General features: G+C 32.4%; 1 protein-coding gene across 3 annotated transcripts in view; it reads right to left on the bottom strand.

The window, feature by feature from the left end:
- The window catches only part of LOC126742031 (sodium- and chloride-dependent GABA transporter 1-like), a 130,987-nt gene that overhangs the window by 37,978 nt on the left and 74,910 nt on the right, over positions 1 to 18,099 (bottom strand). For all 3 annotated transcript variants that reach the window (XM_050448558.1, XM_050448559.1, XM_050448557.1), the window contains exon 7: positions 10,850 to 11,066. In XM_050448558.1, the coding sequence (XP_050304515.1) occupies positions 10,850 to 11,066 (217 nt within the window). The remainder of the gene's footprint in view (positions 1 to 10,849; positions 11,067 to 18,099) is intronic.

Here is an 18,099-nt window from a genome sequence, read left to right as displayed (position 1 = left end):
AATGTTTATTTACTTAATTGCTTAATAGGTAAATTAATTGGAAATGCTAAAATTGTGGTAAATATTCAAAATGTAAGTACTTGGAATGATCTTAAACTAACTCTTGAAAGAAATTTTGCTGATCAAAGAGATGAGGCTTGCCTCAATCGCGACCTTGTTATGCTTAGGCAAAATTCAAATGAAAATCCCAATCAGTTTTACGATAAGGTACTGCATTTATTGAATTTACTTTGTTCATATATTGATAGTCATGAAATTACAGATGTTGCTAAAAATTTAAAACGTACAATGTACTCAGAATTAGCACTTAAAACCTTTGTATCAGGTCTTAAAGAGCCTTTAGGGACAAATATTCGGTGTATGCGGCCAAGAACCCTAGCCGAAGCTTCTCAATTTGTAAATCAAGAAAACAATAGCTTATACTTTCAGAATAATAATAAAATTAATAAACCTCAGTATAATCAAGTTTTAATAAATCTATACAACAACCCAACTACATCCAACCAAATTTAAATAATCATAATAATTTTAACTCAAGTACACCCCATGATCTATTTATGAGACAAAATGTTTTTCCATCTCAACCAGTTCCTATACGCCTTAGAATTTTACCTCAACGTCCTCTGCCAACAAACTCGCAAGTTTTTGGTAGACCACCCCAAAATCGAAACGTTTTTAGGCCAAATCAAATGAGAGAAAAAGATCTTCCTCAACCGACGCCTATGAGCATAACTTCTAGACAATTCTCCCATAATTCTAGAAATAATCAATCTATGCAAACTTATAACCCTAATCAATCACAACGAAACTTCCAAACTAGACAAAATCACTTTGTGCCCTCAGGCCCTCGTAATTTTGTATCAGAAGAATTATACAATACTGAGACTAATCAATATTATGATGATTATGATGATAGTTATTATTGCGATTCAAAAGAACCCACAAATTTTGATGATGAGGTTCATCAAAATAATTCCCAATTTCAGTATGAAGCATATGACGATCAACAAGAACCCGAAACTTTAGAAAATTTTACAAAACAGCCTCCAGAGGAGACCAATCCTTAGTAGCTCCTATAATAAGCTTTAATTTAATTACTACCAGTAAACTACCCTACATTATATTTCCAGAACATAATTTAAAATTGTTAATTGATAGCGGTTCATCTCGATCTTTCATTAACCCTAACTTGGCAAACAAATTTTACAAAAAGGATATAATAGAAGACCCGTTTATTGTATCTCGTGGAAAAGAAATGTCAGCTCATAAATTTAGTACTCTTATACCAACATCCAGAATTTTTAACTTACCCGAACCTTTACAATTAAAATTCTTTTTATTTAAATTCCATGACATTTTTGATGGTCTTATAGGAGTAGATAATCTTGAAATTTTAAAAACAAATTTAGATTTTGGCAATGGTTACTTACGTACTCCTTATGCTGAAATAAAATTACTTTTCCAAAACACAAAACGAAACCTAAATCAAATAAGTGTAGAACCCTGATGCGAACAAGTTATAAAAATTAAAACTTCAATCAAAAATGGTGAAATCATTATTCCATATCAAAAAATAGGAAATTGTGAAATCCCAGAAAGTCTCTCTATTGCAAAGAATGGCATAGCCCTCACCACTATCTTAAATAGCTCTACTGATCAAATTCTATTAGATTTTTCCAAACCCATAAAAGTTGAACCCTTTGAAAGAAAAGAATTAGAATCCATTGATTTTAACTTAATCGATAATTTTACCAATAAATCTCCTAATTTTAAACCGGAAAAACTAATCAGAACAGATCATATGAAACAAGAAGAAAAATTTGCAATTTTAAAATTATGTAAAGAATACTCTGATATTTTTTATGATGAAAATACTCCTCTTACGTTCACAAGTCAGGTAAAACACGAAATTAAAACCACAGATGAAACACCCATTTATTCGAAAACATACAGATATCCCTTTATTCACAAACAAGAAGTTGAGCGTCAAATAAAAAAGATGTTGGAGCAAAATATTATAAGACCCAGTGTATCCCCATGGTCCTCACCAATTTGGGTAGTACCAAAAAAAATTGACTCTAGCGGAAAACAAAAATGGAGATGCGTAATAGACTTCAGAAAACTGAATGAAATCACCATCGATATGCGGTATCCTCTACCCAATATAACAGATCTTCTCGATAAGCTAGGTAAATGTCAATATTTTTCAACCCTCGATCTAGCGAGTGGTTTCCACCAAATTCCAATGAACGAAAAGGACATTCCGAAAACTGCTTTCAGTTGTGAGAATGGGCACTACGAATTTCTGCGTATGCCTTTTGGCCTGAAAAATGCCCCCGCGACCTTCCAACGCGCAATGGACAATGTCTTTCGTGGAATGCAAAACGAAAAGTGTGCCGTTTACCTTGATGATATAATTGTCTACTCTACCTCTTTACAAGAACACATCGATAAATTACGCGCCGTTTTCCAACGTCTTCGTTAAACCAATTTCAAATTACAGCTAGATAAAACCGATTTTTTAAAAAAAGAAGTAGGATATTTAGGACATATTGTTACCCCTTCAGGTGTCAAACCAAACCCCGAAAAAATTAAAGCCATTAAAAATTATCCTATTCCAAAAACTACTAAGCAAATTAAGGGATTTTTAGGATTATTAGGCTATTACAGGAAATTCATTGATAATTTCGCTAAATTGACTAAACCTCTAACCAAATGTTTAAAAAAAGGAGCCACTATAGAACATAACGCTGAATTTATAAATTGCTTTGAAACCTGTAAAAATCTTTTAATGAACGACCCTATTTTACAATATCCAAATTTTAACAAACCCTTTAATTTAACAACGGACGCAAGCAATATAGCACTAGGTGCTGTGCTTTCTCAAGGACCAATTGGTAATGACCTACCAATCGCATATGCATCACGTACTTTAAATGATAGTGAGGTCAATTATTCAACCATAGAAAAGGAACTTCTCTGTATTGTCTGGGCTACGAAGTACTTTAGGCCTTATCTCTACGGACGAAAATTCAACATAATTACGGATCATAAACCTTTACAATGGTTATTCTCACTAAAGGATCCTTCATCAAAATTACTACGTTGGCGAATTAAATTAGATGAATATAATTATACGATTTATTATAAAAAGGGTAAACTAAATACAAATGCCGACGCCCTTTCACGTGTAGAAATCCACACCAATGATACGGATACAAATTTTAATTTAAGTAAATATATTGAGGAATTTAATCAGTCTCTTCAAAATTCCGAAAATTTAAACCCAGAAAATGAAAATCCTGACCAAGACAATATTTCAATGATTGTGCAACATGACCCTACAGATCAATGCCCCCAAACAAACGAAGGCACTAAAAATCTTCCCGTCGAAAACACAGACGATATAGTGCAACCTGATATTCCTAATGACGATAACGCAAATGACGACACTGTTCATACCAATGCTGAACAAAATCCTATTGTAGGTATACCGATCGTTGAGACACCAGTTAATTACGGGTTAAACCAAATAATAATATCTGTTGTTTTACATTCCCCGGCAATTCCCAAAATTAAAATTTTGTTTGAAAAAAAGAAACGAATTAATTTACAAATATCCCAAAATAATTTCGATAATGATATAATAAATTTTATAAAAGATTATGTAAAGCCAGGCTTACAATATCACTTATATTTCGAAAATCCTGAGTTTTTTGAACCTTTTTGTGAAGTCATCAGAAAAACGTTTAAATGGCCATCTTTAAAATTAAAGCGTTGTTTAACTAAATTAATAGATGTCACACACAAAGACGATATAAAAGAAATTATAAAAAATTATCATGAATCAAAAACAAACCATCGAGGAATGGATGAAACTGAAAGAAGGATTAAAGAAAAATACTATTGGCTTGATTTAAAACATTCTGTACAAACTTTTATAAATGATTGTGAAATCTGTCAACAATGTAAATATGAACGCCATCCAGTCAAAGTAAAAATGAATGTTACACCGACAGCTAATCGACCATTTGAAATTCTCCATATTGATGTTTTTACTGTTGAAAAAAAATAAGTATTTAACTATAATTGATTCTTTTTCAAAATATGCGCAAGCTTACCCAATTTCTACAGCCGAATCTATTGAAGTAGCTGATTGTTTATTAAATTTCTTTTCCCACCATTCTGTACCGAAACAAATAATTACCGATAATGGAACCGAATTCAAAAATTCATTAATTTCAGAATTACTTGATATACACAAAATTAAAATCCATTTCATTTGTCCAAATCATCCTGATTCAAATGGTATGATAGAAAGATTTCATTCAACTATTTTAGAGCATATTCGAATTCTAAATACCACTGGATTTTTAAAGACTCCCACTAATAAAAAACTGATTTACTCTGTTCTCGCATATAATCATACGATCCACTCATCTACAAAATTTAAACCAATTGATATAGTTAATGGCCATATTACGGAAAATAGTCCTTTTGATATAAAACTTGATCAACTATTGATTAACGATTATGTCAATTCGCATAAAGAAAAAGTTAAATTGCTCTATTCCCAAATAAACGAAAAATTACATCATAATAAAGAAACTGTAATTGAAACCCGCAATAAAAATCGTGACGACCCTGAAATATTTGCACCTGATCAGCAAGCATATGTGAGAAAACATATAAGACAAAAAACCGCTAATGTTTTTAAAAAACCGACGATTCTTAAAACTACTGATAATGTTCAAAAAACGGTTTCCACAGAACTTGACAAAAAGATTCACATGAATAATTTAAAAAGACCGCGTAAGAAACCTTATTCCTTTGATAACAACGACTAGAGTTGTTTATTTTCAATTATCTTATTTCTTTTAGATTGCTCACGTTCATCGTGGGAATGCAAGGAAACGACGATATAGAAATTAGAAACCTAAGTAGCCATGCTGGATTAATTCCAATAAATTTAGGATCTGCTAAAATTCAAGAATCAAGCTATAATCTAATACACTATTTTAACCTTAATCCGTTAATTTTAGAGATAGGACAACTAGATAAGAAAACTAATAATTTAACCTTAGTATTAGAAAATAATAAGAATTTTTATAAAAATGATTCTCTTAATCAGCTTAAAATTTTAAGTTTAATTAAAGATAAGGTAGATATAAAGCTTTATGAAATATTACCTAATGTCAGAGTAAAAAGAGGTTTAATCAATGGACTAGGGTCAATATTTAAATCAATTAGTGGCAATTTAGATGCATCCGATGGAGAGCGGTATGATACGTTAATAAAACAATTAGAACAAAACCAAGAGAAATTAGCAAATAACTTGTATAATCAATATAAAATATCTTTAAATGTTATTGATCAATTTAATGTTACAATAAGCAAAATAATAAATAATCAAAAAATATTGGAAAATAAAATGAATGATATTTACTCATCGATTTTAGGATCTGAAGGACATTATTTGGTTATCAAAGATTATTTAGATCAATTAATTAATCTATATGAAGTTATTAATTCTGTTTTACAAGATATTGAAAATTCTATCTCTTTTGCAAAAATAAATGTGATGCATCCAAGTATTATAAAAACAAAAGATTTATATCATGAACTCCTTAAACTCGAAAAACAATTAAATAATAAAAAGTTACCTTTTGCAGTAACATTAGAAAATACATTTTTAATTCAAAAGTTTATCAATATAGAATGTTATATTGTAAATAATAAAATAACATATTTCCTAAAAATACCAATTATGCAACCTTTTACTTTTACATATTATCATTTATATTCTGCACCAATATTTAATGGGAGTCAATTTAAGGCGATTGTACCACGAAATAAATTTTTGCTTAAAAATGAGCTATACTATTCCTTCACGAGCGACCCTTGCAAGAAAGCTACCAGACAACAATATATATGCCAGAAGATGATACTTGAAGATATTACTGACGAAGCACCCTGTGAGATCCTGCTTTTGGAGAATAAAAATACTTCCACCTGCAAAAAGGTCCAAATAGTTGCTACCAAATCCAAGATTCTGCGCATCGAAGAATCCAATCAGTTTATTGGAATTCTTCCTAATCAAGAGGTCATTAAACTCAACTGTAATAAACAAATTGAGTCAATTCGTTTAAAAGGCAGTTTCCTTTTTAACGTACCTCAAAATTGTGAAATTGTTACCAATCAAGCGAAGTTCCTGATCGATAAGCCAATTGTAAGCATCCAATCAATGATACTTCCAAGAATCGTGGAACCAACGTTCGAAGAAAAATCTTCAAAATACAACCATGGAAGCCACTAGCTGCTGACCCTGCATTTTATTACAACAAAACTGTTTCATTGTTTATTATCGAGTTAGTCAATTGAAGTTGCTAAGACAATTAGCATGTAATTTGTATTAATTAATTTTCAAATAAAATAATATTTTTTAAAAAGGCGTTTTGGTTGTTAAGATAGTTAAATCATGTAAATTGACGTGTTTCGACTAATTTTCATACTATTATTAGGAGATGCAGTATTAAATGCTGCTCGTTTTTAAATTGTCACCCAGTATATATAACTATTGTGTTTTATGATCGGTGTTCCATAAAACATGGTTTTCTGCAGCAAAGTATTAAGATATTTATTATTTAGAAAATCTCTTATAAATGGCTTCGCTGTCATATGCGTACCTTTCCGATGAAATTTTCAATAATGGTATTATATACATGTGGTAATATTTCATTGATACAGCGTCTACTTTATTTTAATGCTTCGATGATTGCAGGTTTATTGTCATAAACCTATGACTTCAGATAATCCCAGACCCAGAAGTCTAAAGTCGTGAATTCGCAGGACCATGGAGGCCAATTCTGGTAACCAAATCGGGAAATGCAATGACCAAGTACAAGATTGTCAATGTATCACGGGTAATATAACAGGTGGCACCGTTCTACTGAAACCACATGTCGTCAAGATCAATAGATTCTATATGAGGCACAAGCAACTGTGTTATTATAACACGAAACGTTTCTCATTCACGGTTACTATATTGCATTCTTGGTTTTCGAAGAAAAATGGTTCTATTATTTCTTCAGACTATAATGCACATTACACAGTGACACGATAAGGATTTATTGCTTGCTGATAAATCACTTATGTATTTTTTGAGCCCCACATGCTGCAGTTTTTCCTATTCACGAAGCCATTGAGATGAAAATGGGCCTCATGACTAGAAATGATTTTGTTTGCAAAATTAGCAGGTTTGTCAAGGATCCAATTGGTAAATTCATGATCTACTGGCAGAAGTTGTTGATTCTTGGTTTTTGATTGGATTTTGTAGGCATGCACCTATAAAGCTTTAGTGAAGGTTTGCTGAAGAGTGCCTGTTAAAAGGTCCAATTCTTGTATTGAATGATAAATTGACGTCTCTGGCCCTTCTGTCATACACTAGCGAACTGTCGTGATGTTTTGTTCTAATCGACTTATACGAGCTCATTTTGCAGCGTTTTAAAATGTAAACTTACTTAGCGAATCGCATTTATGTCAATCGCGCGAATTAAGAACTTGGCAATGCTTATTAATGATATAGTTTTTTGTCAAATTACAATTACCTGTCATTTGTCAAGAAACTATATATCAAAATAATCCAATAACCGTAAAAAAATTGTTTTAGATATATTTTTTTGTAATGTGATCGAAACGAAAATTAAATGTTTTTGTGTTTCATACTTCCTTTAGCTTTTTCGCTGTATCATAAATAGTTTCAATTAGCATGGTTGATCAAGATTAAAAATTGACATCAAGCATCGAGTCTCTATTGATAGTTGTCCTGCATTTGCCTTTCAAAGTCAAGAACAGTTGAATAAAGATAGTACTTGTATAAAGATAAGAAAAAGGATCTTCGAAAAAAGTTAGCAAAACATGAAAAAGAAACATCATGTGAAACTTGTGAACTTAAACATTCCTTTTTGATTATTGTAATAATAATATTACATCTTTCTTGTTGCACCTGTTTTTTTCTGCCACATTTTTGCAGATGATGAAAGAATGTTCAGGAGTAAAATGTGACTTTGGAATTTTAAGTTTGCATCAACTTATTTTACAATTATTTTATTTTCTTATTGCTGGTGTAATAAAAAGATATTAATTTTGAATATCAATAAATATAAAGTAATATTCATTTGTCGTAAAAACGATTCATGTACTTTAAATTATTAGTTGCATTTAGAGCTTGAACATCACTGTCTTGTTAAGAATTTAGGGATTGGGTTTGATTTTGGATTTATTTTTTCTCGGCATAAATGTTACATCTCTAATAGAGCAATGGATTATAAGGTTTCGTTTGCCGAACCATGCACAGATTTGAGAATATTTTTGTATTGAAAGATGTTTACTGTGCCCTAGTAAAATAAGTTTTAGAATACGCATACATAGTCGATGACATCCAAGCTATGATGATCATCTTCAAGGAATATTTTCTAGATCCATACCATAGCCTCAATCTCAACCAATGCCTCTGATGATAACAAAATAATAAAACTTTAACATTATAATTCTATAGATAAATACCTAAACAAACAATTGTTTATTCACAAGACAATAAGAATACAACTTTACCTTAAACTCCAAAAAAAGGTAGACTAGAAATGTATCTTATCGTCCAATTAGACCCCGCTCTTTGATAGATCATTTAACAGAATGATTAAGCCAGAATTTTTGCGTGGTGCATCGCAAATTTTTATACACCTAATTAACATTAAGTGTGCAAGTATGACTAAACTAGTATTTTCGATTTTAAAGTAAAACTTCTTTACACACGATTGAGTTGAGAAGTTAGTTGGCCAATGCGTTACAAAAAGTGTGATCAGGTGAGGCGAACGATAGTTCGCTCACCTAATCGATCTCGTTCATCTCACCTGAAAAAGGAGATATGAGTTAGTGCAGACAGAAAGAGAGTGAGTTTAATAATAATGGTTGATAATCACGACGCGTTGTTCTTCCCTGTAATGCTCCATGTTTATTGACTCCCTTATTGTCAATCTTCGATCAAAATTTAAATCTTGCGTTCTTATTGAAACTTCCTTTACATATGGAAATAACAGTGCAGACTATATGAAATTGAGACATTAGAGCATTCACTGAGAGCAAAATGTTATTTTTTAGGCGAATGGCTAAAGAGCATTTTATTTTATATTTTTTGCTGCTGAACACGATTTTGATAATTATTTTTTTAATCAGAACCAATAACAAATATTTATTAACAATTTATTTGTTTAAATGCCAGAAAAGTATTGATCGAACTGAAAAAAAAATGTTTTAAAAAAATTTGCTTCGAATATACTATATAATTTAAAACATTTCAATTTATTTTGCTTTAAAATATTCCTTACTATTCAAGGCTAAATATTAAGTTCTTCTAAAATTAGTGTATGAGAATAATTAACTTTCGCGAAACTATAAATAGAAATTTTGGAAATTTCTCTTTTTTCCTCTGATTGTAGAACAAGTTGTTCCATGTGTACATGAGACCACTTACGACAATCTTGAAAACATCCCTATTTTTAAAAAGTAAAAGTATGGATGGATTTTATAAAATATGGATGATTTTCAAAACCGTAGATTTAACTGGAATGAGCCGATTTTCAAAGGAAAATGCAAACCTGCCAATTATGTCCTGTGCTGAACTAACTAACTAGTAACATTTATCATTTGTTTTTTTTTTCGGTCGATTGTACAAATACATTTTTAAGGACGTGGATCCATACATGACTAATTAGAAAATATACTTATGCTGTTGAAATGTTAAAAATAAAATACGATAACCCGATCATGTTTATTATTATTTTTTTATACATGCAATATCCATAACAATCCCAGTATCTTGGATTAAATTTAGAATAAGGGTTTTTCAAACCGTATTTTAAATATATCCGACTGCATATTTTATGATAATTTATATTAGACTCCTTAATTTTTTTTACCACTCAATTTACAAACGCAAGCACAAGAAATAATGGTCATTAGGGATTCTCTGATTGGTGATATATCAAGTATCTATGACTGATTCTGAGTATGATTTTTTGTAAGGGGTTTGTGGAATCATCGAGTCGAGAAACCCTTATTTTCTTCATTTAATATATGCAATTTTTGTTATTAATTAGCAGGACCTGTACTAAGTTTGTTTAATATTCCCAAATTTAAATTAATTAACTTTATAAATTAACTTTTTAATTTTTTTTTTTAAACAATACTTAATATGGATTTGCTGTTAAAAAGCCCGCTATTTGCAAAGCAGCCTTTTTACTTATTATATATTTTTTTAGTCACTTTGTACCAATCTAGATACTAACTAAGAATTGCAATTTTTATTTATCCGTTTTTAAAATAGCCAAGGTAAAAGCAAACATACAGCAAAATACAGACTTTGCTTAGACAGTAATGTCTAAAAACTACTTTAGTTTAAAAGAAAATTTAAATACACTTAAAAGTATCTAGGTCTAAAGTGTAAGGCATACATCTACCCTAAAGAACATGCTCTGTTCTAAAACGCAAACTAAGGACATGCAAAATGTTGAAGACAAAAAACCTCTTAATTTTAAACCAAACCTATTTTTACTTGGCTTCTTTATTTGTGCAGTATTTTTTTAAAATCAATTTTATATTTTGTCTATGAAATATTAAACTTAAATTTGTACTTTCTTATAAATTGTCCTCTTTTCCAGCTAAAGCCTTTATGATAAATACACCTTTCAACATAAAAGATCTAACATACATAGTTTCCCCTGGAGCGGCAACAGCAACGGTAGTGGCATTAAATATAAGACGGTTTATCATAAATCATACATATACGTACCAGCAACATAATGAAAAATGTGGCAGCCCAAAACGGAGCTCCGGGTAGCTTTAAGACGACTTCCGGATAAGTAAGGAATACTAATCCGGGCCCACTTTTAACCACGTCTCCCACGTCTGCATTTTGTTCACGTGCGAGATGACCCAGAATGGAAAAGGTCACTATTCCTGCCAGCACTGAGGTCGCAGTGTTGACAACGCATGTTATTATTGCATCCCTTAGTAAAGTAATATAAATTAGTATCTAGGATTTTTTTCTATTTAAATCTAACTGAAGTAAACCTACTTCAGGTAGATTTAATTAGATACGTTTAAAGATAAAATAAGTTACGAGTATAGTAAATACAGAATGTAATATAGTAAAAATAGACGGATGTTTCAATATAGGGCTCTAGAATTTTGAGTTATTACTTTTGAATATGGTATTTTTCTTCCGTTATTGTTTTTTTGTTGAAACCTTATTTAAAATAAAATTTATTATTAAAAAAAAGTAAATATTTTCTTCGAATAATTATTACACATGTTAACTATAATCTTGTCTTGGCTAGGCAAGTTAAAAAAAAGTAAAATGCTTAAAGAATTTAAAAATAAATTAATTATTAGCTTTAATATTTTTGTGACACTTCTCAAAAGATCTATTTTCGTCAATTTAATAAGTTTTTTCAATTTAATATTTTAATTAAGCATGTTTATTGAAATATTTTTAATATAGGTAGTAAATACAATTGATATTAAAATATACAGTATTTTCAAAGTTGAGTCATTTATTTTAACATCTTGTAGAACTCGTCAAAAGAAGTTAATATACCAAATCACCTACTTATATAAAAGTTGCATAATCAGAGAGTTACTTTACATTATTAAACATTACTTAAAAAAATCTTTAATAACTTAAATAGTTAACGTTTTTATAAAAATTGTACAAAATTTTTCTTATTTGTTCAATAAACACAAAATCTTGCACGATTCTTTACAAGCTTCGAAGATAAAATCCTGGTCCTCACGAATTAAGTCACAAGAATGTTCAATGTGCTCTTAAAGTTCATCCGAAGTATTTACTGCTTTATTTTGATACACCAACTGTTTCAAATAGCTGCATAAAAAAATCGCAAGGCGTTAAATCTGGGAACCGAGAGGGCCAAGGAATGGGTCCAATGCACCCTATTTATCTATTATTTAGATCTTTATGAATTCCCGTCTAAAATATGGTGGAGCATCATCCTGTAGGAACCATGGCAGATTGTACCGAAGAAAATCTAAATAAATTTTACCAGTCAGTCGAGGTGAAAAAAAATGTTGGGTCCAGTAATTTCTAACATTTTTGGTTCACTTACGAAGTCTAATAACTAAATCTACAAACATACGTAGGGCTGAATGATTTTTTAAAGAAAGCATCTTTGCATAGAACCTGCATGCTGTGGCTGCATTTTGTTGGCACTCTCTATAGGTGAGTACATATTATGTCCACTAATTTATTATTTTTATAAACATGGGTTATTTTTTGTTATTTATGTTATTATTAATATTCTTGTTTTTGCAAATGTTTAATGATTTACTATTTTTTTTATTATGCAACCTTTATATGGGTAATTATTTGTAAACCTACTCCTTTTGGCGAGTCAAATGACTCAACTTTGCAAGCAACCTGTATATAGTTAATATTTGCTCTTAGTCTTTATATTAGAATTTTAAAATCGTGTAACAGAATAACCTTATGCAATCTAAAATTTAATAAAAATCTCATTGTTGTAATGTTAGGAAAAGTCGTGCTTCGGGAGTTAGTTCCACAGACTTGAACTTCTTCATAAAAATAAGTCTTGCTAAAGCCACATTTTAGGTGTCTGAAGATGCACTCGATTAGATTCGATATTCATTAGTCGCATCTGTCTGTCAACTAGTTCTTGAGTGTATAGCTTCAGGTGGAACAATATAGGCCAGTTTAGAGAAAAGCATTCACCGTGATGGTATTGACAAAACAGAGTAAGATCCGCCACCTTCCTTCTATGCGCCAAACTGTCCAAGATTTTAGTGGATCTCCTATAAGACATATGGTCTCTTCTGGATAAAATCCTGCTTCAAGCGTGTTTGGATGTAGAACTTTATATGTCATCAGCAAAGCTGTAAATTGAATTAAAAGTCTTGTCATCTCTGAGGGACACCAGCGTTAATTTGAAACCTCTGCAAGGTAGCTCCATCAAGAATAACCTGGATGGATCGGTTCTCGAAGAAAAGGCTAAGACAAGTAACAAGAGTTTGTGGCAAACCATTAGAAAATAGTTTCTTTAAGATTTTTTAATACCAGACAATATCGAATCCCTTTGAAATATCCGAAGCTATTATACGAATGAGATTAAAACAAAATGATTGTATCTCTTTACCGATATCAAAGTTTGGTAACTACTAATATTCGTCTGATATTAAACTAAATCAATCCATTGATAAAATACTTTATCAAAAGTTAAATACATTTTGAAAACAAAGAACCTTAATTTTAGATGCTTTTATTAAGAACTTAAGCTTAATTAAAAACCAAAATAAATCATTTTTCTTTACTATAAATATTAACTAAAATCCATAACATATTAACTAATATTTTAGTAAAACATATTAAATAATAAAATCTGCTGAATAATTTGACGAAAATTCATTTAGTGAGTAGAGAGCCGTGACAGGAAGTTAGATAAAGCTTTAAGCTAAAGTAAATTGTCGAGTTTTCAACCAGAATAACTCATTACCATTGATAGGCTTAATATTACATATGGAAACTATTTTTTTTAATTGGATGTCTTAAGCCATGATCTGATTTTTGCAGAACTTGACTTTTAAGTTATCAGAAAAAATCTGAAATCTCACACTTTTTTTAAAAATATGTGACATAGATAAAATTAAGAACAACTTATTTTTTAAATGAAAATTTAGATATAATATTAATTTATATTCATAGGCTAATAAACAATTCCATAATGTCAAATGTTAGATTATCTATAACGTTATAATTTCTACTCTTAAAATGAGGTTGGAATTCTATACAAGGTATTTTTTTTTAAATTTTAAGTCTATATTGCAACTCTTGCATTTTGAAAGTTGAAGAAGTAGTTCGTTTTTTCAGTGGAGTTATTAGGTCAATCGGTAACTCAAGGTACTTCTAGTTATTAGACTTTTATGTCCAAATTTTACACTTTACCGACAATACAGACTAAGTTACAATTGATATCTAAGTTTCAAAGTTTATTTTGTTTTATCCACCGTTTATTTTATACCATGAAGTACCATTAAGAACCATTAATTTCAAGCATCTGTGTTAACTGATAAAAAGTAAAGATATTGAAACTATATTTAATTTTTTAGAAAAATTAAATAAAGGTGATTTATTCTTTCAAAGTTTTTTCAAAGAGAAACGCCTAGTTAATGTCATTTATCTTAAGTTTTCTTTGATGCCAATGTCTAGTCAATTTTCGCTGATGGTCACCCTTATCTCTTCTTTTATTCTGTGAAATTCTGACTTTTTCTGCCAACTAACTTTTCTCTTGTTTCTTTTCTGTTGGGTAACAACCTCCTTTGTCTGGCCCCAGACGAAAAAATACAGGGGAGTTAAGTCAGGCGATCGATAAGGCCAAGTTAAAGATTCGCTTTTGCAGATCCAGCCAATAAAACTCTCCGGAAAACAGTAGTCCAAATAATTCTTGATAGTCAAGGTCGAATGCACAACTAACTTGTTGGAAGAATCTTGGCCTTTCTCGATCTAAGAGTATCATTTTGCAGGAACAGTAAAGAGTTGGCTACATCAAATTATTCTGATAGATAATGTGGCCTGATAAAAGTTCTATAAGCAAAACTCTGGCTTACATGTTGACAGAAATTCTGCTCTGAAATGAATATTGTTTTCCAGTGCAGATTTGCGTTTTTAGGAGCCCGTTTGTGAAGTTTGTGAAAATTGATAATACCCTCTCTCGAAAATTTGCGTTCGTCCATCCATCGAATATTCTTTAAAAACAACGGACAAAACCGGATTCTTCTTGCAGTATCTTTTTGTTGTAAAACCTGCACCCTCGTACCACAAAAGTACTTTCCATCTTTGTGCCGTCTATACCTTCCATCTAGAAAGTTAAACGAGTCCAGATAATTTCTCGATGCTTGTCGTAGAATCCGCGGTAAAAGCTTCCCGTATTTTCTTGTCAATCGGTATATTATGATCAGATTAACACCACATGCCGGATTGTTGCCAATGCCAAATTTACTCTAACGCCAACGAAGGGTATTTTGAAATACTTGATAGTAATTTCCAATCTGGATAACCATCCTGGTACAAGCACCACATCAAGCCCCATTACCGTCAGTTCGTTTATACGTGAAGGCAATATTGGCATACTTTTTTAAAGACACACATTTTTGTTTATTAAGTGGAACCCGCACCCCCAAGCACAGATTGTTGTGAATATCCAAAGTTCACCTGTATTAATAATATTTTGATATATGTAGCGACCTCTATGATGTAAGCGTTGTACTAAACTATAAGTATTGCTTGTTGCCTACTTTGTTAGTTTACCGGTCTTACGTTTTTTTTACTTAGCAGTCCATTAAATGTTTTTTTCGCGTCAACAAGTTGTTTTCTTTTTCGAGTTTTCCCAACGATTATTCCATAAGTATTCTCTTCTGACTATAATTACAACAGGTCAAGGGCCCAGGTCCCTAGATCTAAAGTACTGCGTATTCAGAGTATTTCGTTTACGGCATTATCAGTAGTTCGGATTTCGCGAAGGAGTCGTTTTGTCGTATCGCGTCGCGTGTGTCTCGCAAAAGCAAAATGGCCGTCAATTACTTGACGAGTGTGCCAAAGCTTTTAGGTCGTGAGAACTACGATGAATGGGCATTTGCCGTTGAGAATGTGTTTGTGCTAGAGGGCTTAAGCAAATGCATCAATGGGCAAGAGACTGATACAACACTGATTACAAAAGCAAAGGCAAAGTTAGTGTTGACAATTAATCCAGCCTTGTATCCGCATGTCAAGGATGCAGAGACAGCCCAAGAAGTGTGGACCAGCCTGAAAGACTGTACGATGACAGTGGGTTTATGCGTAAGATAGGGCTGTTGCGTACGCTTATATCCGCTAGGCTCGAGAACCATGAAAGTATGGAATCCTACATTAACCAGATCGTGGAGACGTCACAGAAATTAAGGCGCACTGGATTTAAAATTGACGAAGAATGGGTCGGATCTCTGCTGTTGGCGGGTCTTCCTGACAGGTACAGTCCCATGATTATGGCCGTGGAGCATTTCGGAATCAATATCACTACAGATTCTATAAAAACTAAGTTACTCGATATGCAGACAGATGGCGGTAGCAGCAGTGCTAACGGTGCCTTCGTTGCAAATCGAAAACTCAGTCATCGCAAGAGAGATGGCGCTGGTAGGCTCAATTTCAAAGGCAAATCAGCTGCAAGGAACTTCAAATCGTGATCGTGATGGGGGTCCAGTGAGTTTAAGTTCAGGTTGTCAAAACAAAAGAGATCTAAGTAGTGTTGTGTGCTACAAATGTAAAAAAACAGGACATTTTATGTCAAAGTGCCCAAATAACAAGTGTGATGGAGGTTTTAGTGCTGTGTTTACAACTGGCGAGTTTAAAGTCACTGACTGGTATGTTGACAGTGGGGCCAGTATCCATTTGACTGCAAACAATGGTTGGTAAACACTAGAAAACCCGACTTGTACGAGATTGTAGTGGCTAACAAATCAAAGATTAGAACAGGTAAGGAACACCAGATTTTGTTAAAAGGGGTTTAGTATGTACCTGGTCTTACCACAAACTTGTTATCCGTTTGTCAATTAATCAAAAATGGAAATAAAGTTTCGTTTAGTGAGAATGGCTGTAACATTTTTAACCCAAAAAAATTGTTTAGTGGCAACTGCCAGTCTGGAAAATAATGTTTATAAACTGAATGTTTGTAAGGATACATTATCATGTTTTCAAGTAGTTGGTAGTGATGTTTGGCATCAGCGTTTAGGCCACATAAATGATGAGTTATTTAAATAAGACAGCTACCCTGGTTGAAGGTCTTATTTATAAGGGTCAAGTGAAAACCGGAAGTTGTGAGGTATGCTGTAAGGGCAAACAGGCTCGTTTGCCATTCCCCAAAGAAGGTAGTCGTGCTGAGGGAGTGCTACAGGTAATTCACAGTGACATCTGCGGACCCATGGAAACTAAATCATTGGGCGGAGCCAAGTATTTTCTCACCTTTATAGACGATTACAGTCGTATGTGCTTTATTTATTTCCTGAAGACAAAGGACGAAGCATATGAGAAGTTCAAGGAGTTTAGAAATCTTGTTGAGAATCAATTGAACACAAGAATTAAGATTCTCCGAAAAGACAATGGTGGCGAGTTCCGTAACAAACTTTTTAGTGGTTTTTTGAAGAATGCTGGCATTATACATCAGACATCGAACAGCCACACACCTTAACAAAATGGCATGGCGGAAAGGTTTAACCGAACCATAGTTGAGAAAGCAAAATGTCTCTTGTTCGACGAAGGTCTAAGTGAAAGTCTTTGGGCGGAAGCATGTAGTGCAGCATGTTACCTAAAAAATCGTTCAGCATCCTCAACACTCTCGAAAACCCCTTATGAACTGTGGACAGGCCGAAAACCAAACATGAGTCACCTAAGAGTATATGGGAGCACAGTGATGGTTCATGTACCAAAAGTGAGTCGCAACAAATGGGATCAGAAGTCTGTAAGACATGTCCTAGTGGGGTATGACGAGACCACTAAGGGCTATAGATGTTACAACCCTGTAACCAGAAAAGTTATTGAAAATTGTCAGTCGGGATGTCACTATTATGGAGAGGCCAAGTAAAGCTGTAACCACTAATGTCGAAGCTGTTCAGGAGGCAGTTTCTGTTGCTAGTAATGTAGAAGAAGGTGCAGTTACAGTGGGGGAAGAAAGTGAATTATCTTCTTTAAGTTTCTATGACTCATTGTCAAATGACAATAAAATGTTGTCAGATTCTGACGATAGCTATGTACCTGATGTGCCAATAGTGTTGCCAAGTAATCCTGATGTGCCAAGAAGATCACAAAGAGAGCCTAAGAAAAAGTGCTTGGATGAATATGTCACATATTTTAATGGTGCAGTTGGAGCTGCAGAGCCAGATGGTGTGATGGATGTGCCAAAAACAGTAGCTGAGGCATTCTCAAGAATGGATGGGCATAAGTGGAAACAGGCTATGATGGAAGAGATTAACTCCTTCAATGAA

Source organism: Anthonomus grandis, chromosome 11 (genome assembly GCF_022605725.1).
Source record: "Anthonomus grandis grandis chromosome 11, icAntGran1.3, whole genome shotgun sequence".
In the NCBI taxonomy this organism is placed as follows: Eukaryota; Metazoa; Arthropoda; class Insecta; order Coleoptera; family Curculionidae; genus Anthonomus; species Anthonomus grandis.
This window is presented reverse-complemented; position numbering and strand designations above follow the sequence as displayed.